At 35.7% G+C, this 27709-nt stretch overlaps 4 protein-coding genes and 2 long non-coding RNA genes across 15 annotated transcripts; 3 read left to right on the forward strand and 3 right to left on the reverse strand.

Annotated features, from left to right (window-relative positions):
- Position 1: 1 nt before the first annotated feature.
- On the forward strand, positions 2–1640 carry LOC135167659 (protein C10). Of its 2 annotated transcripts, none has more exons than XM_064131087.1 (2): positions 2–263; positions 320–1640. In XM_064131087.1, exons 1-2 carry the CDS (start codon positions 215–217, stop codon positions 682–684), a joined length of 414 nt encoding a protein of 137 aa, XP_063987157.1. In that variant the 5' UTR covers positions 2–214; the 3' UTR covers positions 685–1640. The 2 variants fall into 2 exon arrangements, with proteins under 2 accessions (XP_063987157.1, XP_063987165.1); XM_064131095.1 differs by having other exon boundaries at positions 66–263; positions 374–1640.
- LOC135167598 (epsin-2) lies at positions 1454–10507 on the reverse strand. Of its 7 annotated transcripts, XM_064130955.1 has the most exons (11): positions 10329–10507; positions 8013–8105; positions 7042–7497; positions 6840–6888; positions 6448–6610; positions 6010–6145; positions 5888–5920; positions 5686–5773; positions 5034–5327; positions 4743–4919; positions 1454–3805 (listed from the first exon to the last, which is right to left on the reverse strand). In XM_064130955.1, exons 2-11 carry the CDS (start codon positions 8103–8105, stop codon positions 3672–3674), a joined length of 1623 nt encoding a protein of 540 aa, XP_063987025.1. In that variant the 5' UTR covers positions 10329–10507; the 3' UTR covers positions 1454–3671. The 7 variants fall into 7 exon arrangements, with proteins under 7 accessions (XP_063987025.1, XP_063987033.1, XP_063987016.1 ...); XM_064130963.1 differs by lacking the exon at positions 10329–10507 and having other exon boundaries at positions 5034–5309; positions 8013–8117; XM_064130946.1 differs by lacking the exon at positions 10329–10507 and having other exon boundaries at positions 5034–5324; positions 8013–8117.
- A 766-nt stretch (positions 10508–11273) lies between these two features.
- On the reverse strand, positions 11274–15641 carry LOC135167626 (synaptic vesicle glycoprotein 2C-like). Of its 3 annotated transcripts, none has more exons than XM_064131010.1 (8): positions 15517–15641; positions 14626–14787; positions 13705–14234; positions 13105–13428; positions 12886–13030; positions 12225–12384; positions 12016–12143; positions 11274–11541 (listed from the first exon to the last, which is right to left on the reverse strand). In XM_064131010.1, the coding sequence occupies exons 1-8, from the start codon at positions 15524–15526 to the stop codon at positions 11432–11434; spliced, it is 1569 nt and encodes a 522-aa protein (XP_063987080.1). In that variant the 5' UTR covers positions 15527–15641; the 3' UTR covers positions 11274–11431. The 3 variants fall into 3 exon arrangements, with proteins under 3 accessions (XP_063987080.1, XP_063987073.1, XP_063987088.1); XM_064131003.1 differs by lacking the exon at positions 15517–15641 and adding an exon at positions 15307–15447; XM_064131018.1 differs by lacking the exon at positions 15517–15641 and adding an exon at positions 15165–15288.
- A 482-nt stretch (positions 15642–16123) lies between these two features.
- On the forward strand, positions 16124–17997 carry LOC135167669 (uncharacterized). Its single transcript, XR_010299903.1, has 3 exons — positions 16124–16258; positions 17282–17799; positions 17860–17997. It is a non-coding gene; the product is annotated as an uncharacterized LOC135167669 (long non-coding RNA).
- On the reverse strand, positions 16406–22162 carry LOC135167635 (synaptic vesicle glycoprotein 2C-like). The gene is made up of 11 exons (XM_064131033.1): positions 22028–22162; positions 21381–21437; positions 20206–20367; positions 19619–19781; positions 19342–19463; positions 19011–19249; positions 18649–18875; positions 17930–18144; positions 17585–17744; positions 17346–17473; positions 16406–17237 (listed from the first exon to the last, which is right to left on the reverse strand). The coding sequence occupies exons 1-11, from the start codon at positions 22029–22031 to the stop codon at positions 17182–17184; spliced, it is 1533 nt and encodes a 510-aa protein (XP_063987103.1). The 5' UTR covers positions 22032–22162; the 3' UTR covers positions 16406–17181.
- LOC135167672 (uncharacterized) lies at positions 20362–26163 on the forward strand. The gene is made up of 4 exons (XR_010299904.1): positions 20362–21563; positions 22437–23336; positions 24056–24971; positions 25782–26163. It is a non-coding gene; the product is annotated as an uncharacterized LOC135167672 (long non-coding RNA).
- Positions 26164–27709: the final 1546 nt, after the last annotated feature.

The following is a 27709-nucleotide window of genomic DNA, read 5'->3' on the forward strand; positions in this document are numbered from 1 at the left end:
AGGGCGCGCTGACGTGACTCTAGTTTCGTCTGATCCGTGGAGTCAGTAGAGCAGTCTTAGTCACGTCTGCCTGATTTTGGATTGTCGTTATAGGTTAAAGTGACTCTAAATGTCATTCGCCTTGATAAATATAAACTGCTACAATCAAAACACGAATAATAGCTTAGTGACAGGCTAGCAGCGATTCTCTAGTCTACATTAAATAAATAGTTGAATGATAAATATGACAGCAGTAGCGGATTTCACAACAGAATCAGCAAAAGGTAATGACAACATCAACAGCAGTGGGATTTTGTTCATTAATTTTTTCTTGTACTAGATGTACATTCAAATTATACTTCCAAAAATCACTGGCGTCGTATTTCACTTCCAGCTGCATTAAATGAGATTCTCACAGCATTAAGTACCCCAGAGAACGTGAAAAAAATTGCCGAAGCTAAAGAGAATTCTGGCAATGAGATGCTCAAGATGATGCAGTTCGTGTTTCCCATCGTGGTTCAGATTCAAATTGATATAATAAAGAATTATGGATTCTCGGAAGGTCGAGAGGGACTTGTGCAGTTTCACCAGTGTATCAGGACGCTGGAGAAAGAGGATGCAGAAATTGCCAGATTACACAATCAAGTGAGGGCGTATTTCCTCCCTCCAGTGGCCAGCAGTCCTTCTGGCGAGGCCTCACTTTAATTGACTTAATTATTAATGAATTAATTAAGTAGGGAATCCATGGAAAAATTGCCATTAGTTATGAACATTCATGTCATTTGTTGATCATTGAGAAATAGACAATAATGAATTCTTAAATACTTTATTTTCATATACAAAACTCAGTCGAGTAACTTCAGTAAATGAATCGAATAGTGAAGTGGTGAAGAGCAGTATTATTTTGGAAATATCTTCCAAACTGATGGATTCCGAACAAAATTCAGGACTTTCTTAATTATGTTTTTTATAGTCTCTTTTAGTCTTGAAAATTATTGACGAAACAGAGGAATTAATTATCTCAATTGTCTGCTGTTCACCATTTCCCTACAGAATCAAAATTCATCAATTTGTTTACTCATTCCCTGAACAATCATTTGCTGATGTTAATGCGACACACAAACAATTATTTCGTCACAATTTCACATGATTCTTGTGGTCTAATAAATAGGTTCTTTTGATAATAGCTTGAAGCATTTTCTTCGTAAAAGTATAATTAATTATGAGACTAATTTTAGGTTTAATTCTATAATGTTCGAATTTTCTATATATGAAAAAATAGAATATTGTTGAATAAATTATCATCTGCTTGAATTACAATTTTTCGTTTATATAATGAAGATCTCTAAAGCTCAATGTTTCCCTAAATCTATAAATTATTTTTTTATTTTTTGTTGGAAATGAAAATTAACGAGGCTAGCTGTGGATCAATTGGGTCCATTGGTGCAAAAAAATAACAGGAAAAATAAAGAAGTTATGGGGGAACTTAAAAATTTGTACATTTATTTGCATAATTATTATCAATAATAAAGTATATAATATGATCTGCTAAAATATATGATAATAAATTCAATTGTTACTTAAATTAATAATAAATTCCAGCCGTTTCTTTTAGAATCCCTGGACAATGAAAATCATAAAATAGGTTAATTAATATTTCCCAATCGTGTAGAACTAAAAATAAAAATATGGAAAAACTGAGGAAGAATTGTTGTGGTTTTGTTTTCATGATGGAATTATGCAGTGTAAATGTAATTATCATTTCAGAGCAATGGGAGGTAATGATCACGTGAGTAATGGGCTGAGTACCAATCCTTGAGCACTTTTTCATGAAATGAATTCCAAAAAGCGATTTCAAAAAAATCAATAGAAAATGACAATTGCCTCGAAAATGATAAATGATGAATTGACATTTTTATCTTTGAAATTTACGAGAAAATAATGAGAAAGCACTAAGAGTTCCACGATTAATATTTCGTATGTGATATAGAATGTACAATTTTCAATAATACCATTATTTTTTTCTTCTCTTCAATTAATTAATTAATAATAATAATAGTAATAATAATAAACGGGTGTTAGTCAGAGTAAATTGATTGCCATAATCATTTACAAACTGCAATAAATTTCTCCATCGACTCCTGATTTTTCCTAGTTCATGTATTCATCCATGATTAAAAGTTGTATTCATTTTTATCTTTCTCTCGCTCATACGACATTCCGAAAGCTTTATGTTTCTACTTAGCGTTGAAAATCCTTTAGATCGGGAGTAAATAAATAGCAAACAGAAGCGCCTCACACGACACCAAAGGACCATGTTTTGTCATTCATTACGAAAAAGTTTTGCATCCAACTTAAATAAACGTCACGTCGTTGATTCGATTGCTGCAAAACAAAGCTGGAATCTAACCCTGATAGACTGTGCTTTCAAGCATCCATTTACACAGGGACGTGGTCAAAAATCTTCGTAATTTTGTGATCATTTCGGGAATGAGTTTCTTTAAGAGAAAAGTCAAAAATTATTGTGTGTAGTAGATAAAAATCACAACAAAAAATTCTCTCAGCTTTTTTTCTCTGTCGAAAATATTTGTAAAAGGGCCTCCTCTGGCCTGACCACTTCAATAAATTCAAATAATTATAATAACAATTATAGAAAATTATCACCCAATAAATAGAAATCCGCACCTCTCAATTTTGATGTTTATCAATTAACTTTCTAGTACACGTGGTTCCAGATATCAATGAAAAAATTGAATCATTCAATACTTCAGAGTTGTTTCCATTGATTTTCTTATGTAAATGACTTTGCGAACAACGCGTGAAAATTGAATTTTGAATTTACAAATATATAATTGATGTTTTTTCATTCATTACTTTAAACAAAAAAATACTGGTGAATTTTGTTTTTCTCATTTTTCTCATATTTACTTAAAAAATATACTATTTTTCTCGAATAAAGACCCAGTGTAAAAAACATATGTATCAACGAGGGGCTCAACCGAATCACCAAGCTGTGACAGGAATAGCATCATGTCTATATTCAACCTAAACAAATGTGACATTCGTTGACCCAAGAAAAAGTCTTCGATTCTCAAATTCTACAACTGAGCAAAGAAGTGATAAAACGTAATGGTACTGAACAATCAATTCTTTAAATATAATTCTGTTTTGAAAGAAAATAATTTCACAAGACAATTTCAAGAATTTTCGTTTTCAAGTAAATGAACAACTGTACAAAGAATATTGTTTAAAAATTGAGGGATCAAAAATAGGATCGTGCCAACAAAACTTCTCCAGGCATCAATTGATCTTAAGAAGAATCGACAGATTGAAAACACGAACTGCAAATTTTTCCCATTACGTTTTGCCACTTCATCGCAGGCCTCTCGATTGTTATAATTTTATGTTCATGATTACCATCTTCTACATTATTTCACTGTTACTTTAGTCCAATTGAATTAATGTTTACCCTAAGAATAAAAACTTATCGTACAGGGTTATTTGTAAAACATTTGATACGCTTATTATTTTTATCTCTCCACAGCTTTTTCTTTCAATTGTTAACCGTCTTTTTGTTCAATTTATTTAGAATCCAACGCTTTTCTCGAATTTACTGTGTTGATGATGCTTAGTCGTTTTGAATTTCCTGTAATTGTTCTCTCTTTTTTTTTACTCTTGTTTTAATTCGCAGGCTACGAGAGGAATGGATTGGCCGCTGCTGGTGCTGCTGCATTGCCCGTCCATGGGTCCTGTCGAATTTGATTGATGGAGGGACGAGGGGGTGGTGTTACTGTTGCAAATGGATTCGCTGAAAATGGTACAGCAGCTAAAAACAATTAAATTTTATCATCAATACATCGAAACCTGGAAAATCAGTTGTGAAGGGAAATTATTCAGCAATGATATCTAGGGGAAAAATTGAGGCCATGTTTATAGCTGAGAACATGTGCAGGACAAGTCCTTATTTTTTTAATGTAAAATTGACACGAGTCAAATCTTTTCCCGACTACTCCAATAAATTTCAATGTTACAACATAATATAGGTGATAACCTCGTTCGTATAACGAGTGACATGAATTCATAATCAAAAATATCAAGCTAAAGCCCATGCATTTAATTTTGTCGTCAAGTAGAATATTTTTTTCAATTCCACTTATCGCAAAATAAGCTCATGAAATCAATACTCTCAATATTTAGTTCCTGAATATTTACGATTAGTCGTACAATGATCATCTGACAAACACGATAACACTTTGTAATATTATCTAGCATGCATGTATACATAACATGCTCGACGACGAAACTCGATTCTCGTCAAATACTCACGATGATTATTTCCATTGAAATGCTAGGTTACGAAAAATATATATGAAAGATTATATGTGAAAACGAATGTCAATGAATATTGCAAGCAGTGAGCAGTAAATTTGGAGTGCAATTATTTGATGGGATTTGTAAAAAATTCTAGGTAGTTCAATGAGTACTGGTTAACATCGAGAGAATTATGTATCCAATGAATTTAATCAAAAGTCATCAGCAATATGGTGGAAAGAAGATTAGTCATGTGACTCATCATTTCATGAACATCCCTGGAGTAATTAAAACTGCTGGAGAATACAAGAATAGTCTTTTTACAATTTTCAGGAGGCCTTATATGAGTCACACAACTCCCGAGTAAATTTCAAAAATTTTCCACTCATCTCCTTCTACCATTTCACTGCAGTACTTGAACGTAAGATTGTTGAGAGATTGAAAATACTCACCAGCTGGTGCAGGAACGGCAGGTTTCATCATTGAAGTGCTCACAAGGTTGTCAAGATTCACGAGGGCTGAATTTTCACCTAAAAATGACTGGGGTGTCTTTTTTACAGCACCAGTACTCGCTGGTAAGTTGTCATTCAGTCCAGCAAGATCGAACGGATCTGGTGATAAAGTTCCTCCTGAAAAATAAATAGAAATATTTCTGCATATTTCTTTTTCTAGTGGAGAAACGATATATTTAAATATTCGAATGTGTAAACGATATGGGAAGTCACAAAAAAATTATTACTTACCATTGTTCATTGGTTGAGATTGAGGGCTAGCCTCGAGCTTATTTCGATTGCTGATGATGTCAAAATCATCGAGATCACCTGAGGGACTCACATTACTGCTACCCTGTGCATTGAAATTGTTAAAACTAGACCCGTTCATGTTGCCAGCGAATGCGGAGGTACTCGGCGATGACATTGTTGTGGCTGGGGCAAGAGCCCAAGGGTCCACAGTGCGAGGTGGCGAAGCTATTGTGGCGGGCGAGGGGGCTGGAGCTCGCCATGGATCGACAGCTGCAGCTGCAAAGCCATCATCTGCTTAGAATTATTTGATTTAAAATATATAGAAAACTGAAGTAATTAGAGGTATTTAGGTTTTACAATTTTTTTTCTCAATTTTACGTTCGTGAATTTACCTGACGATCCTACGAATACACATGCAGTAGATAAGAGGAAAGAAATTAATAAAAATGTAACTAGTTCTGCTTTTCCAAAAGATATTTACAAATTTCGTTAATAGGTTCGAACCCCACTCGAAAGCTCAAAGCTCGAAATTGGAGAAAATAGAACTGAATTCTTATAAGAATTTCGTTGAAAAAATTTCCGACAGATTTTTTTTAAAGACCCACTTTAATAATTGACTTTTTCACTTATTTTTAATTTTAAAAAAACTTACTCGGACGTTGGGGAGGAACAGGTGCCCAGGGATCTGCCGGTTGTACAGCTGAAGTAGTTGTGGGAGCACTCCAAGGATCAGAATTACTCTGTAACAATAACTAAATTGTCTAATTTGCATAATTACAATTCAACTTAGCTAACTAAACAAATATTTTATGTTGAAACTGAAACAGTACATGCACGTGCTCGTGCAAACATACCTCGCAGTCATAATAACGAGATAGATCCAGAGACTGACATGCAGGTGCAAGAGAAATCAAATCATCATGCAGTATATCGTATCAAAATTTCTTGATTTAGTGATGAGTGATGATGGGTTTACCTGAGGTCGAGGCGGCGGCGGAGCAATGGGCACACCCCATGGATCCAGTGTGAGTTGGGGTACTCCTCCACTAGCCTCACCTAGATTGACATCAAGAAGATCAAGCATGTGGCTTGCCTTTTCGGACGGCGGCGCTCTAAAAGCAAAATTACAACAAAAAAATGAGATTTAGAATTTTCTATACCCTTGAAGAATACAATTTTCAAAAAGATCTTTCATGAGGTCAGTGATGTTATGAATATTTATAGCATTTTAAATTAACACTCCCCTTCCTTTCAAGGAATTATATAATGCGGTGAAATCACAATCGTAAAATATGAATTCCGATTTGAATAATTAAAGTTCAAATTATCTTTACTTTAAATATATTTTTAATGATGACAGATTATCAATCATGAAATGAATAATGGTTTAAATTACAGAAATTTATTCACTCACTTGAAATCTTGTTGACTCTGGCTCAATGCAAGCTGCAATCTAACGTCGTCACTGCGTCTCCTCTGCTCCTCCTGTTCAGCCTCTTCCCTTGACATTGCCAATGCCAATTGTAACTGTAGCTCCTCCTCACCAACGGTCAGCGGCCGAGCTTTTTCTAGTTCGGCTGATCGTTATTGTATACATTGTGCAATAAAAATAAGTAGCTAATTAAAAAAACCAAAACAAACCCAACACAGCCTCTCGCGCGACTCGAATCTATTTCTGATAATGATTACTGAGAATACATTAACTCAAGAAGGCATGCTTCAAATTATACCGATAAACGGAGCTAGATAATTCAATCAAGAATAATGAAAATGATACGGGGAACTATTAAGGGAATTTATACTTACGTTTAGGCTCAGAATTTCCTCTGTAAGGCTCCCAATCTGGTGAACACATCTGAAACAAATGTTTCAAATATATTAAGAAATCTAATGAAATTATTGCAAGAAGGAAATTTTAAATTACACGTAAGTAAAAAAATAAAGTGCTTTTCTCGGTACACAAAATTAAAACTCCTTTCAAAGGTCATAAATTTCATGTATGACTCACCTCACCCATCGATGACATAGTATCCAGTCCATCACTACCAAAACCACTGACAGACTGTGCAAATCTCTCTTTAGCTTTGAGTGCTCTAGCACGTTCGTTCCTTAGTCTCTCATCGTCTTTCAATAAGGCCACTAATTGTTTAGCTTTCTCCCTCACATTGATTCCCTGATCCTTGGGGCCCTCCATGTGTTGAAAATCTTTAAGCGTTTGAATAGCAAAAATGTTCTCTTTACACTGCTGTGCAACTTTTTCCGATCCCGTTTTAATTAAATAGTCGAGGAGAACGAGGGCTTTGTATACGTGTCGCCAATTTTTGCCATGATCATTCAAACGTTTCCACAGCATTTGCATTATTTCAGTAAAGGCCACTACGTTATACGTTAAATCGGCAATTTCAGCCATTATGGTACTGCTGGGGCCCCATGGATCGTTGCTCGTAGCCTTTCGGACTAGTTTCTGAAATTAATAAAAATTTTTGATTAATTAATATGCAGAGCAAAACAATTACTTTCAACAACATTGAATGTTATACTCCCGACGTCATACTCCCCAAGTAGTTTTAATTGATTTTTTTGAACCAATTTAATGAAAAAATTGTTTGTCTACTAATCTTAAATTAATTTATCTTCTACGCATTGAATATTCTGACACAGTTGTTGATATTTATCATGAACATTTCAGTGGCGTATTTTATAAGTCATTATGAACGCTCTCATCAGTCTTGATTTCTTCATTATTTATCATTGGTATCGAGACTTTATTCTGTGTTTTTTACGTGACGATATTCACGTGGAATTAAAAAAAAACTTATTCTTCAAATGATCGTTCACAGATGGAGTAGAAAAATGAATGATGTATTGCACTGTTTCGGGAGTATTTCAAAAAATGATAAATTGGAAAGAAAAAAAATGAAAGAACTCTTTAGGATATCCAGAGAAATATCCACCGCACTATCAACTCATGTTTCTCACCTGAGCATTGCTGTAATTGTGAGCAAGATTCAGTATATCACGTCTGATTCCCGCCAGGTTCACCTGCATGACATCCTGTCCTTGTCGTCGCATCTGTAATCCCATCAATAAACATTGCACTGATTAATTAATGCAAACGATCTTCACGAAGTGCTTGATACCCATCTTCACAAATTTCATTTAAAATGTATCTTCTCGAAATCAATACGACTCTAACCCACAAAGCAAAACAGTTTCAATGGCCATTATCAGGTAAATACGATAATATCTTATCTTACGGACTAGCTGCCATGATTCTAATTGAAAATAAGAATGAAAATTCATGAACAAAAGTGAATTAATTAACCAATTAATCACAGTTGATACAGTTTGCGATAAAATCGCAGGATCCGGTGGCCAACGAATTCATTGTGTCTCCCAAGGAAAATGAATCTATATATAGCACTATTCAGGGTCAGTGATTCTCCTTTGAATCAATGTCAGCGATACAGGTCATTGTCACAAGAAAAGCCAACATTGATTAGAGCTGTTAACGATATTAAATTAAACACGAAATAAATTCTCAGGAACAATGGGGAATATGAAGAAACTTGAGGGGTTTATCTGTACATTAGCAGAGTCTCACAATCCACTCAGTGTACGGCTTCTTCGTAGAGGTTTAACTGCGTTACATACAACTGACCATGAACCTATTGATTTCCTCTTCTTTCCTCGAAATCCCTCAATTTGTAGACTAAATGACATTGATGAGTAATTCAAGGGAATATTAATCATTCTGTTATGATTTACATCTTCCTTTCCCAGTATCTACTGTGTCCCTCATAAAAACTTGAAAATTATCCCATTTTCAGCAAAAGTTCTGGGAATTATTAATCCAAATTCCTCTAGATCTAGCTGGACTTAATTGGATTTAGAAACGTAGAGTCACCTTACGTTTTGCGATTCATTATCATTTTTATGAGAATACTCCGATAATTTATTCTAAACCTTTCGCTTTAGAAAATCTGCCCTCAATAATTTGCAAGTTAATTGGTTATTCTGGACATGCATTTTATCATTTTCATACTGGATTGAGCCCCCATTTTCCTCGAAATTCTCCCCATTGCAAACTTGAAAAATTGATGAGTAATGCTAGGAACTTCATCAGTTTACGCTCTGCGTCACGCTGTTTTTTGCGTTAACTGCTGTGGTGAAAAGACTCACGTGATAGTGTTTATCTCGATCATCTAATTCTACTGTCATTATTACTGAACTGAAGAAAAAAATGAACTTTCGCTTCCAATATTATGACAAGAGACGGGAAAAGCTAAACAGTTATTCAGGAATTACAGGAGCATGTTGATTTTTACATTTTTACTAAATATAGAATTATTCCAATACCGAGGGGCAGTGGGAGAGAATATCGAGAGATATTTCACATTAGACATTTCTTGAGCTATAAAAATATGGCTCCGACTTCTCTGTAGCAATTACTCAACCTAGAGAGGTTTCAGTAGAACCATCCACCGTGCAAACCTTAAAAACATTGAATCACGTGATAATCTTTATCATCTCGAGCATCTGAATATACTCATCCCCATCAAACCTCCCAGAAAGGCCTAGAAAGGTGTTATTGAACCGTGTCAAGCCAACTCTTCCGAAATAGGCAAACAAATAGTTTCTCTAGAAAATTATTAAAAAGCTCTACAACACGAAGGAATATTTTTTGACTCCTGTATTATCTTGGAAACGTTCTCAGCTGCAGGAATGAAGACTTGCAGCCCAACTCACGAAAATAAAATCACAGCCACTAGTTCCTTAGCATATCTGAAACCTCTCACAAGTAACAAACACGAAGAAATAACTCTCAGAAAACCATTCACTGATATCATATCTCCAAATATGAAAGACGTCAATCCCTCGGTGTGACGTTCCCGAAAACAAATTTTGCCAGTGCAATATAAAATTTAACAGAACATCAGAAATGTCTAGCAAATTGTCGACAAACTCTTTGCTGGGGTTATGACTGCAAAGTGTCTCATGTATTTTTTATCAAGTTTTTTCTCCTATTTTTTGGAGAACACAGCGGAAGTACAATAAATAATACGAATTAGTGGAACGGTAAATGGAGTAGAGAAACTGGACACCCACACACTCCAAAAAGTAGTGAAAAAATCGTGGAGATTGTGAAGTAAAAATATAAGAAAGGGATACAAAGTGATATCTAAGTGCACTGGACTCTGAAAGATTTTTTCCTCATCTGATTCTTGGGATGCTAGTCTCAAGTTTCTCATCATTCAGTAAAAAATGAACGGTATTTCCTCAACTGAAACTCACCTTTGGGCTTATTTTGATAACTACTTTGATTAACTCAGAGTTGATGAATTGTATCCGATTTTGACGATCTGAAGGTCCTTTTTTGGGTATTAACACGAGTATAAAATTTTAATTTGATGTTTTTTAGTATAAAATAACACGGGACGACTATGACAAGCCCATTCACTGTTCACGGATTCACTTGTGTGGCCACCAGCCCCTCTGAATTTCATGACCAACACCAACCCACACTGGCACGTCACTACGCGGCGCTGATGGCTGCCCCTTCGTCCCGCCGGGAAGTTTGAACGCGCATCAAAAATAAAATTGGATAAAACGGTTCTCACAATTTTTCTTTTCTTCGGGAAACAAGTGGTAATTACGAAAAATATTAGGAAATAATATTGGAAGATTAGCAGATTCTTAATAAACAATATTTCTCAATATTTCCTCAAAGCCAATGATTATTTATAACAATACATAATTAGAATTAAAATCGTAGTAATAAAATGAGATTAAAAATGCATTAACTGGAGTTTTAAAGAGTTGAAAGTTTATGAGAAATGCAGAAATGGTAGGATTTTGCTGCATTTTACTGAAACATTGCAATAGAATTCGCTAACCTACTCAGCAGTTTTGCAAATCACAAGAATTGGGTATGAGTACATTTTAGGCTCACTACAAACGTCTACAAACTTAGTACGAACAATAACATTCATTCATTTTATGAAAAGAAAGCATTCCTCAGCTACTTATGTACGAATCTCTGTCGCCACCGGAGGCCAAAATCGTCAGTGGCGCCTCTCATCGCTGGGATTAGTACTAACATTGGAATCGGTTTACTACTCTACGCACCGTCGGTCACGTAGGCATAACATTGAAATCGCACCCAAGGGTCACTACTCACCCTATTTATTTAACAATAGATAAATAATTTATTTAAAAATTAAAGAACCAAGCTGCGTGTTAAATGTTTCTCTCGATAAATGATTTACTCAATTTTACGTACATCAGAATAGGAATATATTTACACAATTAACAGGAGTAAGTTGAATGAAAGCGTATAAAAAATGACGTGTATTTATAAAATTCAAATAAAACTGGTGATACAATTTTTGAAATTATCACAATTGGGAATTCGTACTCTCAGCCAACTTCGCCGTCAATCTTTCTCGTTTCTCAAACTCTTGTTTCGTTTTGCGAATGGGGATGAATATCCCGGTAATGCCGGCCACTGAAAACAAATAGAAATTTTTTACGCACACTGTGTGGAAAAATAATCGACAACAAATAGTATATGCCAATACGAGTCTTGACTATTTTTTTTTGGTTAGTGAGAGAGTAATTGAAGTGACTGGTGACGTTTTCAAAATTCTCGAACACTTCTTCTACCCAAAAAACACCATTTTTCTACTCCTTGCGACCAAAATCAAATCTCAGCCACTATCGCACCCTTCCACAATAGTACATTATAAATTTAGAAACCCAAAATAATTATTTTAAAATTGAAATCATTCTCTTATCATCAAAAAACTAAATAAATAGAAATAATTATTTTTGTAAAAATCTCTTCGACATATGTCTCACAGTGATATCCTTATCTGTTGTTATAGTCGTAGAGTCAACTTCCTCGAACTTTGAAGCGATCAAATTGTCACTCTGGCGAAAAAACATCTGTTCATTATTATGGCTATTTGTAATTACATACCAACTAGATGCGATCCGATGAGTAAGATCAAGGGTACACAGTAGTCATCGATAAGATAACCAACCATTGAAATACCGACAAAAGCTCCCATTCTTCCAACAAATGCAGCAAGTGCAGAGGCAATAACCCTGATACATTCAATAAATATTCAATAAATAATGCTAAATGATCCTCCCCCGTATTTTCATTGACAGACAGTTTCATTATACCTAAGATGAGTGGGATATAGCTCGACAGCAGTGCACAGTACTATTGTTATGCTCACGGATGCCAGGGCTTCGAATAAACATGCGATGATCAAATTTTGCGTCGACGTCTCCACGATTAATAAACCAAAAGCTAATAGCGCGCTCGACAGGGACGCACCAACTGAAATGAAAGATCAAGAGACATTATCACGGGGATATTAATATTTTAATAAAACAATGTCTAAACAACAAAACAATGTGACTGACAGGAAATAGAAAAAATATTTCTTTCAATGTCTTGAGAGAGTTTTTAAGTCGATATTTTTGGTCGAAAGATCGAAATGTGCTGGTAAATTCAATGGAATCAAGCACAGAGAGCTTAAATCGTAGAATAACAATTTTATCGGATTATTATTATGGAACGGTCTTAAAAGAAATGGAAATTTGTCTTTAAAAAAGTTCTGCTTGAAATCTAAACGTTTTCGAATTAGATTCAACGAGAAAATTTTATAGCGACTTCAGGGGACAGAATGTGGATGAGAGACACTGATATACGCGCCATAATCAGAGCTGGGGGACCGTAGGGCTTGTAAAAGAACTTTATAAGCGTCCAAAGGATTAACTAATAGCGAACCGAGTCAGACAATATTTATAAAATTAAAAAAATTAATGTTGTTTGTACCTAAGTGTATTTTGTAGCCAAATCTATCGACAAAAAGGGGCAACCAAAATGCGACTGGAACGGATGTTGCCCCCAGGATCATATTATGGAAATAAACACTCTCACTGAGTACTTTAGTGCAGTCCGAGTAGTCCGGCTCCCTTTTCTGAAAAATAGACACGTCCTAAGTCTCTGCGTTTTCCAAAAACTTCTTCAGAGAGAAATTACTCTTTCACTTACTTGAGTTGCATTGGCGGCGTACAGTGCATTGGAGATGGTGCAAACACTCGCGGTTTTCTCTGGGTATAATTCCTCGAATATCGAATACCTCAGGAATATTTCTGGCAGCCAAAAAATGAGAGTGTAATATGGAGCTGTTACAGTGTACGAAGCTATGGACATCAGAATAGTTGTCTTCAAATGTGGGGGTTTGATGATCTCCTTGGTCTGTCTCATATATTGAGACACCATTTGCCGAATGCTTTTATGAGTCGGTGCTGAGTATTCCTGAGCTCTGGCTATTAAATTATTGAGACCTGGGTTTTCCATTTTTTTAATAATTTCCTGAGACACAACAAAAATTAGAAAAATCAAAATATTCAGAAGATCGACATTTCAAAGGTAAAAAAAAAATTCAATTTTTGGCGAATTTCGGCAGAAAATTCCTACAAAGATTATCTGCTCACGTAAATGATCGCTATATTTATCAATTAATTCAATGAAAAAAAATTAATCAAACATTTTCCTCTGACTGTTCGATCATTTAAAGTATCTTAAGCTGAAAATTTTTATTGCTAACAACTCGTGTTGCATTGACGAAGTATTCCAACTATAATTTACCAGATATTGATCCTTAGGCTGTCCCGTATTGGCGTGATAAATATCGCCGAAGAGTTCCAACAACTTCTTGTGCTGTCCAGTCTCCGCAAGGTACTTCGGTGTCTCCGGCAGGAAAACGATCCACAGGGCAAGAATTGGTGATAGCAATCCACATATTAACAAGTAAAGGCTCCAGGACTTGAAAATGAAGCCTGTCGTTGTACTCTCGTAATTGATGTTCAGAGGCATAATAGCCCAACCCAGTGCGGCGGTCAAGAGCAGACCGCTCACCCAGGGCAGCTCCAGCCATGCCAGCAGACGATCACGAACTTTGCAGGGTTGAAACTCTCCCAGGTAAGTGAAGAGGAGTGCAAATTGCCCGCTAAATCCGAAACCCACCAGGAATTTGCACACCAATAGTCCCCAGAAATTGGAAATAACCGACGCTGTTATGTCACCGACGCCATGAGATATGAGGGATATAATCAGTCCAATTCTTCGACCCTTCATCTCAGCTAGGGTTGCCCAGCAATAGGGTCCAAATACCATCCCTTAAAGTAAATAAAAAAATAAAAATTATGGGGATTTGTTTTGTGAGAGATCGTGTAAAAAAGTATTTTTGTCTTTTTGTTTAATATCCAAAAATATTTTAAGAAAAGGTGGATTTGTTTTGTGACGTCATTATTCTATCAGAACTACACATCGAATAAGTCTACTGAACACAGGTAACCTTGATAATTTCTTTGATTAATTGGAAAACAAGAGCCACACGTTAGAGTGTTCAGAATCAGGTCTTATTTGTTCAGGTGAAGTTTTGACGTTCACAAGGCTTTCGAAAAACCTAGTATTTTTTTAAGAACTGGTCTTGGATCGTTTTCGAATTATCACACAGCTCTATCGAATCGATTATCTGATCTTATCCTATTTACAAATCCTTCATACCCAGAACCGGCATCATTGCCATGTATCCTTTGGCGACAGTTGACATTTTGAAGTCACATGCGGCTGCTGGTATTATCAACCCCACGTTCCCCAATCCAAGACTTCCATTCACGCATATCAATGCACAGGTTGCGAATATTTTTAAATTAAATATTCCGAATCCTGGAAAAAAAAATTTTTTTTCATCTTCACATTCACAATAGTTTCGAATCAGATAGAGATGAAAACTGTCCTTTCCAGAGGTTTTTCAATGAAAAATAGTATGAAGATCTGCGAGAACATCTCATTATCTCTCTCATCCCCAATTTTTTGAAAGAATCGTAATTAATTTGTCTCTTCTTATAAAACATTCTATTAATCAACTGAAATCCGATTTCTCTTTGGTCTTAATATCGATTAACCTCGTGGATAACTTTATTTCTCCTGTCAATCAATTTCAAATTTACTCCCTCGATTAAAATAATCAATTCAATCCCAAATGTTACTCCTCCTTAACGAGCAATTAAATTCACAGTTGTAGGTACCACCCCCAACTCAACTTGAATTTTATTCACCGAAGATCTTCAAAACTCATTTCTCACGCGGGACATGCCATAAGAACTGACAAATAACACTGAGATTGATAAACAGAATTCCCAGAACCCTGGAAGTTCCCATTGATTCACTTCAAATGTATCAAACCTGTCTGATTAAGTGCATCTTGTGTTACTTGTTCGCAAGTTTTTTCTCCAGATCTTGCCGCCATACTCAAACAAATTCAATAATTAAACCCAATAATCGATTCCTCTTGACACCACACTCAGAAGATTCTCTCTCAGTAACACGCGCCTGTGTCGAATCTGATGAAGATCAGTTATCGAACTAGTACGATAGTGAAGAAAATGGTTATACCCCTGACCATCACGAAACGTCATGTGACTGATATTCCGGTTGTTAATGAAAAAATATCCATCTGCAGCATTATCAGTTATTCAGCTGATTAGCTTTTGTTGGCCGAGGAATTATTTGGAGAATGAGAAATAAAAGCTAGAGTCTTATTCAACTCTATGACAAACAATTACGATCTAACCAGCGACGATAAAATTATTGTCAATTTTCATTCAAATATTAAATAATGTAAACAAAAGTAATATCCAGTCATTCGCACACTTTAGTCGACTCACTGACTGGTGTTAACTAATATTTAAAATTGTCTCGTGTTCGTATCACTTGGATAATATTCGAGTATAAGCTGTGCGTTCGTAGCATTTCATTCTCCACACATATCAATTTTCGGTAATTGACCGTTATTGACCCCCTCTCGTTACATAAATTGACACGGAGACAGGGAAAAAATTAAACTCGAGAGTTAATTGATTTTGGGTTACATCAGATGGTGCATCAATTGCGCCTTTACAAAAGATTATTAGTGGAATTTAACCGGGAATTCAGCGTCATTGTGTCATTAATGAGAGAGAAAAATCATTTCATTGAGCCTCGTGTGCAATGCCTCGTGTTCAATCAGAAGATATTTGAATAATGGAATTGGGGTGTGCGGATATCATGAGAATATCTTTATCAGTGGCTGTTACACTATGACGAGGTTTTCGTCAGCTGCGAATAAAATCGTCTTGTACTCTTCGACCGACAAAAGGTATGTGTGATAAGGTAAATGCAAATAAACATCGTTTTTGTATTAAAAATATTTTACGATGTCAAATTATCGGAAAGTTCGACACAATCACCTCATTTGGTCGTTGTGAATCATTCCCTCGACGTGCGAAATTCAAAACATTTCAGATTGAAGTGCGATAATAAATTATATTTAGAAAAAGAAATACATAGGTCTAACTATATTATAATATTCTTCACAAGTCTCGTAATCTTAACTATCTCATACTTATGCGAATTTCTACTTCGAGCTACAACTTTTTGGAAGTTTTCTTGAGATCCTAGTGTACTTTATGGTTTACATTATCTAAAAATGTGATAATAAATACTTATGTTTATTTGGAAACATCACACTCATGAGCCCGAGAATCCTTCAACTTCAACGTTTTTCCATTACAGAAAATAAATGTCTAGACGTAAAATAATTTTTAGAAAACTATAAAAAGTCAGAAAATCCTACTGAGACCTAAAATCAAATTCCGAGTGTTCTTTTCAGTGAAACATATTCCTCAATAATCACTAAAAACCACGGAAAATTCTATCATCCTCCAATGCGACTTAGTCTATTGGCAGTTTTCTATAGAAATTCCTTAGAATCAAATTTTGAAATGTTTTCTCACATTCAAAATTTCTTGGGACTTGGAAAATAATCAAGTCATTTATCTAAGAGAATTTCAAATACACGATAAGAAAAATAATCGAATAATTGAATAGAAATTACTGCGCGCGTCTTAGGATTTTCTGTATTTTTTTTTATGTGTCCATTATCCATAACATGGACCATTAGTGTTGATAAAAAGATCTGTATTCTGAGAATGCCAGCAACTGAATACGATTTTTCTCGAAACATGAGACGGAAAATTGTTAAACAAATCTTTGGTTGTTTCGGATTTTAATTGACTCAATTTAGTCCAATGTTTCTTTTCCTGTTCTCGGTAAGAGAAATGAGAGGCAGCCACAAACTGAAAAATAATAAAAGAAATTAATGAACATTTTATTTTTTTAGGTATTTTCTCGTTTCATGTACCAATGAAGGAAATGGATCAGATACTCGGCAAGATTGTACTCACTGAATAGAAAATCTGCGAACAATATGATGGGAACGATACAAGCCAGATCGATCAGATAACCGAAGACCAAATTACCAACCAGTGCTCCTAATCTTCCCATTGTCAGAGACAATGCAGCTGCCATCACCCTGGAGACAGACAAGTTCCATATTTTTTTCATTTCTCGCTTTGTCCGATTCATTCAAAAAGTCAATTGAATTTTTAAATGAAGAGTAGTAGGTAATGATCATATTGCAAACCTTAAATTCGTTGGAAACATATCAACGATTACACAGTAAACTAATGATATTCCCAACGACGTGAGGGCCTCGAAGATGCACGAAAGAATGAGATTCTGATCTGAACTCGTCACGAAATAGAAGCCGATGGTTACTGCACCGGAAATTACGAGTGATGCAACTGAAATTGTGAAATTAATAAAAATTAATGAGTCAGTTGATTAGGGGCTCTTCAGGTATGACGTATTTTTTTCCTTCAAGTACTGAGAAAGTAATTGACGGCTGAATCTTTGCAGAAATTTGTAATCTCAAGATTTGAGGAACTATTTGGCTCCTTAAGGTTGTAGACAATCATTCACAACTTACTGAGAAAAACTTTAGCTCCAACTTTATGAATGAAGAGAGGCAAAATGATGGAGCCCGGTATACAAGCCAAACCGATGTAGACAGTATGTAGATAAACATCAGTGGCAATAGTATTTCCACATCCATAACGATTTGCATCAGTACTATTGGTCGGGAGGGACACGATGCAGACGGAAGTCGACTCCCCAGGATGATCAGCTTCAAATTCTTCGAATCTGAAAACGAAGAGTCATTTTAGTGCGACAAACTGGCGATGCAAAATCAGATGTGAGTGACAGCCCTCACAATAGGTATTTTATTACAATTTTTAATGTTAGAAAAATATGGAGCACGTATTTTTTTAAATTTTGGATAAAACAATCAACAAATAATCGTCGAAAAGCAAAGGGCAAGTTTTTCACTCGGAAAATTGCCGATTGTCTAGAATGTCCCGCTAATACATTAATTAAATTTCAATTAATGCTGCCTAAACAACACTCAACGCGACCTACATTTGACGAAAAATAATTGAATTGAATTGAATTCCATCGGTTCATTAACGAACATTTAAAAAAAACTCGGTCACATAAACACAGGGGTCGGGTATATAAAAGTAATATTTTAATTTTTTGCATCCTGATGACATAATGCGACAAGTCCCACTATTCCATGTAGTCAATTACCTTTAACGCTGTAATCAATTAAAAAAATAATAAATATAAGATGAGGAGTTACATTACCTTGTAAACAACTCTGGGAACCATACCATAAGGGTATAATAGCTGCTGGTAAGTCCAAATTGTATGCTACAGGCTAAAATAGTATTTCTGAGATAAGGAGGTTTGCAGAGGGCTTTGGTGAGATCCCAAACTTCGGTGCAAAGTACCTTCAGATCTTTGCGCTTATGTAACCTTAGGGTTCTCGTACTTTTGTCTTTGGGATTTGTCCTTTCTTGAAGAGACTTCACCTGTAATTGCCGACGATGAAGAATACGTCAGCTCATCAATAATTTTTTATTAATTAGTAATAAAATGCTAATAAAAACTTTGTTTTCATTGACATTTTATCTGGAGAAACGAGGGAAAAGTCATAATGAACTTACTGGATACTCGGAAGGATCATTCCGAGTGTTTTGCGCATAAATCCAGCGGAAGACTTCCAGAGCCTTCTCCGTCTCCCCGCACTCTAGAAGGAACTTCGGGCTTTCCGGAAAAGCGAAAAGCCAAAGGGCTAGCATTAGGGACGGCAGTGCACAGAGGGCAACGAAGAGATTCCAGGATTTAAAGTCGAAAGAATCCGACTGATAAGTGATATCCAACGGTACAATTAGCCACGCAATCACTGGAAAATTAAGTAATTACATGAATTCGCAAGGAGTCTGATTGACGTCGACGACAACCACTAATATCTGGATTATGATTTTTTATACATACGTGGAAGGACAATAACACCAACAGTCCAGAACATCTCCATCCAGCAAAGAATTTTTTCCCGATATTTCGTTGGTTGAAATTCTCCGAGGTAAGGAAAGCAAATTCCCATTGCTCCAGTTACACTGGAATTCCATGTCAACAGTTAGAAAATTTTTAATCGTTCAATGACTGAATGATTTGCATTTTTTAGTCAACTTTGCTGTCGCACATTGAAAAATTGGATAGAATAATTTTCGTGGGTCAATTACAGAGAAAGTTACGGTCAGAATGAACTTACGCAAATCCGTTGAAGAACCTCAACAGCAAGAACGGCCAGAACTGTTGGACGAGTGACGAAACAATCCCCACAATTCCATCCATCAATAATGTAGCAATTAACACTATTTTTCGCCCTTTGGTATCAGCCAGGCACCCCCAGATGTAGGACCCAATGACCATTCCTGACAGAAACAACCCCATAAACCATAAATTCCCTTTTAATTTGAAGAATGAGAAGATCAATTATTGAGAAGCCGTCGAACATCCCCGGGAAGTACTCCTAGGGTTTCCCTTGGGCTCCGATGAATCAATATTTTCTATTTTCTAGGCCGAACTCATTGCATCATAAGTCTACCGGTAGACTTTCTCATGCAAATCATGTGACCTTGCGTTGATAATTCAAAGTTAAGTTGATTTGCGACTGACAAGCAACATTTGCCCCAGGGGTACACAAACCAAAGGGCGCAAATGACGAATGACATTTGACGAATGAGGAAAAAACTAGATAATTAAGTAATCAGGTTCGCTAGTACATGTCAACGTAGTCGTACGTGTCAATAAAAAAAATTCCATATCAATAAAAGAAAATTGGAAAAAAATTCTCACCAAACATTGGCGACGCACTCAGCCACCCTTTGGTGGTGGAATCCATCGAGAGATCGCATTGCGCCGCTGGTAAGACGAACGAGATTATCGTTACGCCGATGGCTGTGTCCATATAAATTAATCCGCATATCACCAGCAGCATATAATGGAACCTGCCGAATCCTGGGTATTGATAAGAAGAGAGAAAATCCGTTAGATAGATCCATCAGTAAATCATACTTCATTGTCAATGATAACGTCAGTGTCACCGGGGGATTTCCTAAAGAATGGCGATAAGAGTTCAAGGCCGAACAAGAACCGCAGAATTTTTTTTTATCAAAAAATCGATAATTACGTTTTGATTATCGAATTATATTTTGCTCCAGGATCTTTCTTTGCGTTTTACCCTGAATTTTCCGGCCGGAATATTATTTGAATGATCCCCGAGGGCAAAACCACGTTTCCGGAATGTTTGAAACAATTTACAATTGACATTGTCTAGTCATGAGACTAGAATGTTTGGAACGGACCATTTAGGTGAAATATCACACCTGGATCACAACGTTGAGTGAATGCTTGTGTGTCTGCGGTAATGACGCGTTCGTATTGATTGATTAATTGACATTCTTCAGACAGATATCGAAATTCTCAATCGTACTTAATCACTCCGGTTCGATATGCATTGTTTGTCACTGATTTTCCGCATAACAGTCACGGAGATCGTAAAATCACACGTTTATATTCTGATTAAACAATTAATAAAGAAATTTAACGTCACTGAGGATACATTGTTACTGTTATTGTCACGTATTTGCATTGTTACGCATTCGGGGCTTAAATTCTCAAGAAGAAAAAAAAACGAGATACGGGAATGTGTATTTTTTACTACTAGTCGGCAAATGATACCGAGATATCGCGTCTACCTGGTCTTCCCAGTGTAAACATCTCATTTGATTACTAGTTCGTTGATTATTATTATCGCACTCCCTGAGAGAGAGACTAATTCATTGAAATATTTACTAGGTAGGACCAGACGCCGTCATGACCTACCTTGAGGCAGTGATTTATTACAACGATCCAGATACACATAGTCTTTTGGAAATAAAGAAAAAAACAAAAATTTTGAAATACGGCGATAGAGTGATACATCTCTAGTTTCTCAGGTGTACAAATTCATTGATTTTGATTTTACTCACCCGTAACGGTGATTGCATGCTCGAAGTCGGCACCTCCGTCGGCCAGGAAGTCGAGCCCTTAAAATAATTGAAAAAACAATTGTTATTAATTATCATCATAATTAATTGTTATTAATTATCATCATCGGGAATCATTTCAATCCGATAGAACTATCCACTCGTTCAACTCAGTGAAACTTTTGGGTATTGAAATAATTGAATCGTCACTAAAATTAATTAATTAACTGCTCAAGTCCAGGCAAATGAGGTAGTTGAAAATTAAATTTTAATCAGTGAAATTAATTAGAACGTCACGTGCCTATTAATTGCACTCTGAAGTTGCAGTGATTTGAAAGTGACAAATTCAGGGAAATTAATTGAATGATATGTTCACAATTCAATTTGTCCTCATGTGGTAGATGCAAATGATAAAAATTATAAATGAATGAATGAATTAATTTATTAATTAAATTGCAAGTCAGTCAGAGAATTAAAAATTAATTTTCAACCCCATAAACTAATTGAGGTTTCATCATCTAGTGATTACACTTAAAAATTTCTTTCCGAGGCAGTAAAAAATGATTCGGAAATTTGTAAAATTCCTAACAGGGAAAAAATTAATTTGTGCATTTATTGAACTGTCATTGTAACAAGTAACAATTACGAACCCATGGCTGTATCCAGCGATACCGAAGTGCTCCGTGATAAAAAATCCTTGCTGAATTGTTGTGCACAATCTGTACCGCAGATTTCTCCCGAATGAGGTAAAACAATATCGGTTTCTTGGTCGCGTTCCACGGTTTTGTCTTCTCCAACCACTGTTCCCCTCGCTCATTGGTGTGGAGCCGATATCTGATTGTCGGTTTGTTTTTTCTCTTTATCACGACGTGAAATTATTCTCACCGCACTTAGTTAAAAATCCGTTGTCATCACCCCTGTGTAAACGTTAATTTTCTCAACTTCCTTCTAATTGGCTGGCTCACGCGTGACACTAAATCACACAATTCGAGCAATTCTTGAATGACTGATACTGCAACACAACAGGATTCAAACTGAATGTTAAAAATTTTTTTCTAGACATTGTGGCCTCGTCACTAGTCAAATACTTCGTACTGGGGATCAGTGTGGAGAGGTACCGTCTTTTATATTTCTACCTGGTGAGACTAGAGATAAGATTGTAGAAAAATTTTGGATGCTTTTGTTTGGATTGGACCATGGGGATTATTAGGCAGTAAATATGTTTTTCAGGTAGAAAAATGTCCCAGGGACGAAAGTATTTTGTGTAAAAAACCCAGCAAATTCGTTAAAAAAGTATATTGATGTTGGATTTGAACTAATCTATTGGTACTTTCATTAGAGATTTTATGATTGCCCATTAGATAAAATATTGACCGAAATCCACGGGATTTGATGCTCATCAACCATTTTTTTTATTGCGATATTTTTATTTCTATTCTTTTCCTCGATATTCTTCTTCTTTATCATTTAATCAATCAATAAAATTACGCCACCGTCACCTGAATTTTCTACTGAACATTTCCATCGAAGAAATCTCCCATTGACTTTGACTGTGCGCGGTCATCACTCCCTCGATCAATTGTCCAATCAGTTCAATGGATTAACCAATACACTCACGAATAATCAGTATATGGAAGTACTACGAATCGGTAGACAGTAAGAATCTTGGAATCTTATCGTATCTATCGATGACTCCATCATTTCAGTTATAAATAATTGTTATCGAGAGAAATAATGTATCCGGTAGCTATTTTCGTACTCGAGAATGGCTACCTTTGTATCGATAAGAGCTTAAATTTCTACGATTAATATTATCGAAGAGCTTTGCGTACGTCAATAAATCAATTGATGGCGGTTCACAATCTCTGAAATGTCCGTCGTTGTGAAGACGGAGGCATCAATATACTCAAATGAGTCTACGACATCAATGCAGATATCACACGATCCGTGACACAGCAGGTAATGCAAATATTGTTAACAATTTCAGATAAAATACTGTAACAGCACCATTATGAGATTAAAATTCTTTTCTCTCTGAAAACAACATATTTTCCCAATCTCACTATGACGTAGTCAATGGAAAACATCTGAGTGACACCTGATGGACAACAAATTTTCTATGCAAGTAGTACGAAAAGGGCGCAGGTGTAGAAAATGAAATAGTAAATGACTTTTGAGAAATTCCCAATGGCTGATGCAATAACTCAAAAGTTTGAATTATTACCGATTTTTTTTTCTCTCCAGAAAAAAAAATATTTAAATATTTTAATCCTGATTTTTAATATTTTTTTTTCCTTCTGACGAATAAATTTCGTTGTGCGCGACTTCCCCTTTCGCATGAATGAGTTTTCAAATTCGAAATGTTGTTATTCAGAACTGCTAAGGCTATCGTGCCAAGTATCACATTCAGGTATGGCCACCTATATATCCGATCGTCTTGTACTGAAACTGGTGAAAACTAGATTTTAAAATGTCGTAATTACTATTTTCAAAATTTAGACTCAATTCTATCTCGAATCCCACATTATTGCCCAACTACAACTTCACAAATATTTTCTTAAGTGAAGTGATAAAACTTATCGCCACTTAGGGAGTGTTAAAAAATTGAATTTCGATACTATCTTGTTGGAGACATTTTTATTGAGCTAACAATAGAACTCATTGTCTGTTCTCCCTAGACGTCACGGTTGCGCTTGAACTTGAGGTTATTGGAGAATGGAGTATTGCACTGAGATAAACATCGATACGTTCACTGATTTCTCCTATTGGTTCACCTGCCACGTCACGAGGAAACCCAAACTCTGCACTTCGGCAAATTAAAAAAAAATTTTGGATATGAAAATATTATATGCATAAACCCAGAAATGACTAATATTTTTATCACAAATATAAGTAAAATTGCTAATTTTTCCGACGACCTCAATTGGCATTTTGTTAAAATCAGATTAATCTCCTTCAAAACTAATTCTCAAATTGAATTCGCCTATTTTACTCATTTTCCAAGGAGATTTAAAAAAAATTAGCGCACCTTTTTTTGATGAAAATCTTTTCACATTTTCTTCTCATTATGGAAACGGAGGGACATTCGACACATTCCAAGCGTGGAATTCTTCCTGATCCATAAATTTTGTAATTCAATTTTCGAAAAAAGATTTAATTAATGGGATTTTTGCAGATGAGAAATTTTATCACAGATATTATTTTCAGACATTTCTTGGTGGAACAACTTATAACCGAAATAAATCTAATAAATCACGGAGAAGCCACTTTCATTCCGTTTTATCAATTCACTGTCGAATGTAATCAGGATTGAACACCACTGACAGGTATCTTCATTCGTCAATCGTGTCCAGCGCCCAATCACCCAAGACTAAATATTTGTATTGACAATCTCTCAGTCCCTCTCACATCGGCACATGCGAGTAATCTCGAAGTGATTAAATCACGTGAAAAGCCGATCACCATGACAAGATACAAAATATTTACTCACACAATAGTACCACAACACCATAAACAATTCAATAATTAAATAGTCCGACTCGGTGTTTCACGAAAGACATTAGAAGACTTTAATTAGAACGCAGATACTCAAGGGTAAGAACAAGATGAAATTGGCAATCCGAGTGTGAGGTCGTTAAAATACATCTGACTGTTTGTCGATCCAACTTTATTCTAATTTTGGCGACTTTGTCCACCTTCATATCTTGACCAATCGGTACTTGAAAGTCGGAACGAAAATTTTACTTCCGATTTTTTTTTATTCTCTTCAATTTAGAGATATGTTTATGCAGTCATTCATCTGAATTCATTATTTGTGAATCGATTGTATCAGTTGAAATATTTTGAAAAATTGTCAAATCATGTTTATTTGACAAATGAATACAATACAATTCAACATTATCATTACAAATCTGCTACAAATTATGATAACAACAATAAAATGGAAGAAAAAAACGGTGAACTGCCCTTGACACAATTACGCAAAAACACGGTGATTTATAATGTATATAGGATTAATCTTGACACTGTCAGCGTGAATATGTGACATGTGTACTTTAGAAAATGCTTGGCATGTTTTCATTCCCTTGAAGAGAATGGATTTGCCACTGATCATATATGAATTTATTAATTATGACCATGAGTACATTGGACCTCAATTTAAAAAATTAATTAGGGAACTGTCGGCTCTCCCTTCCCCTAACCATAAAGAACGGAAATTTCTCATCTGTAATTATTTTTTATATTTTTCAATTCACAAATAAAATTTTCACTGACCTAAGAAAGCGTCTGTTGATAAAACGAGGGGTTTGTTTATTCGCAACAATTTTATAGTAACAATTGCAACAGGTCAGTCGTATCTCCACTCCCTTCAAATAAAATCCATCCACCTCTATCTTGTTTCAGGGATTGAAGAGACTCCGGCACTAGAACTGTAAACTCAATTGGTTTTTCTTCCATTGTGAAATAAATTTCACGGAGGGAACGACTTCCGTTTTCTTGGCTCTCGTCCCTCTACTCGTCTTTTCCGCTCTATCTCTGATTGAACTGTAATTGTCATCGTTTCTGGGCCGATACGCTCCCAATTGGTATTTTCAAACTAACTCGAAGAATAAAAATCAAATAACCGTCTGGAGAATATTGAGTGAACAGAGGGTGGAGTCGCACATTTATTCTTTTTTTTATTATCTTAAAAATTTTACTGATCATGAGATGTGATTGGGATCAATGCGGTGTCGGTCTAAAGCGTGATAAGTAGCTTGGAAAAATGCCGCAGTAAAAAATTCCGTGGACTTTGAAAAAAATCAAAAAATCCTCCAGAAGAGCTCTTGGTGACAAATAATTTCCAAATAACAAATTCTTCCAGGACCCCATATTTTTTGGAAGATAATTTCTCCCCTTCACCTGCGATTCAATTGAAAGAACGAACAGCTTTTCCCTGGAGATTGTGACGACACATCTGACTAGCAAATTCATGACTTCATATCCAGCAAAATCGGGTAAGGGAGATAAATTGTATACGATTATTGGAAAACGATGGGAGACGAAGGACGAGGGGTGTGAATTGAGAGTAAGATGACTCCATGCTCGTCCAATAAGGATTAGCCTTGAGCCTTCATCGGGAGGAATTGATAGTCAACGCGTGTAATAGAGTTTCATTTCGTTGAAAAAATGAGCCACCCTGGGGGGTGTCACATAAAAAATTCATGAAAGCTGTTGGCCTTTTCCTCATTCGAATAAAACGTAATGAAGGGAGGACGGAAATAATTCAAAGGTCAGGTAATTTCCCCACCATTTTTTCTCAGTGTAATTGTGCCTCACAAGTAAAGTGCATAACCTTGAGTCGTTTTGGAAAAATCGGCACCCCTTGATGCACCCACCCGCGGGGGGTCAGCAAGGGCAGCGAACGGGGGGTGAACCCTCGCTGTGAGAACGATGAGTCAGTGTTGAAGATACCACAACAGTATTTTCCGTCATCGCATCAAAAAAGCAAAATTCCCCATTAAGACTGTTTTAATGAAGTTCTCTTATCGATAAGAAAACCAGCAGAAAGAGTAATCCGATTACCCCGTCATTCTGTTTTCCCCATTCCCCTATGACTTCGTAAAATAACTATGTAATATTGAGCGGTGATGCAATACTCACTTTTTTCTATCTCACGGCCAATTCTACAAGACCTACTTTGTGGGTCTTCTTGAACCTGTCAAATCCAATGGGCTTGAACGTTCCATCAGAGTCACGCGCACCTCCTCACCCTATCACGAGAACATGAGGTGAAACAAGAAATGATAAACTCTCCGGGAGATTATGAAAATCCCTCAGGCTGGAGCCATCTGGAGATTTCAAATTCATTCACTGCAATTGCGTTAATAGTTTTCCTAATGAAATGGGGGTGGAGTGATGAAAAAGCCAATTAAAGCGATGGCGCACTTCGATAAGATGAATGGAATTATAGGGAATACCACTACAACTGCTATTGTTCCATTTTACTACAACTTTTAATGTTTTTGTAATTTTATTTTTCATTAAAGAAATTTTTCTGGTGAAAAGAAATTTTTACTTTTAAAATCTTTTCTGCGAAAGATAATAAACAAGAGAATGTTCAATAAATTTTAATTTTATCATTACATATCCCTCCTCATGATTGACTCCTGCATAATTCACGGTTTTCATATGTTGTTATTATTATTAAAATCCTATTAAATGCGTACGAATACTGTCTTGTTCGCAACTATGACAGACCTCTGCTATTAACGATTTCCCTCCTCTTACATAAAAAATAAATATGTTAATAACGTATTGATCTTTCCATCGTCACGATTCCACCGGAAATT

The sequence above is a fragment of the Diachasmimorpha longicaudata genome, chromosome 1, assembly GCF_034640455.1.
Source record: "Diachasmimorpha longicaudata isolate KC_UGA_2023 chromosome 1, iyDiaLong2, whole genome shotgun sequence".
Taxonomy (NCBI): domain Eukaryota; kingdom Metazoa; phylum Arthropoda; class Insecta; order Hymenoptera; family Braconidae; genus Diachasmimorpha; species Diachasmimorpha longicaudata.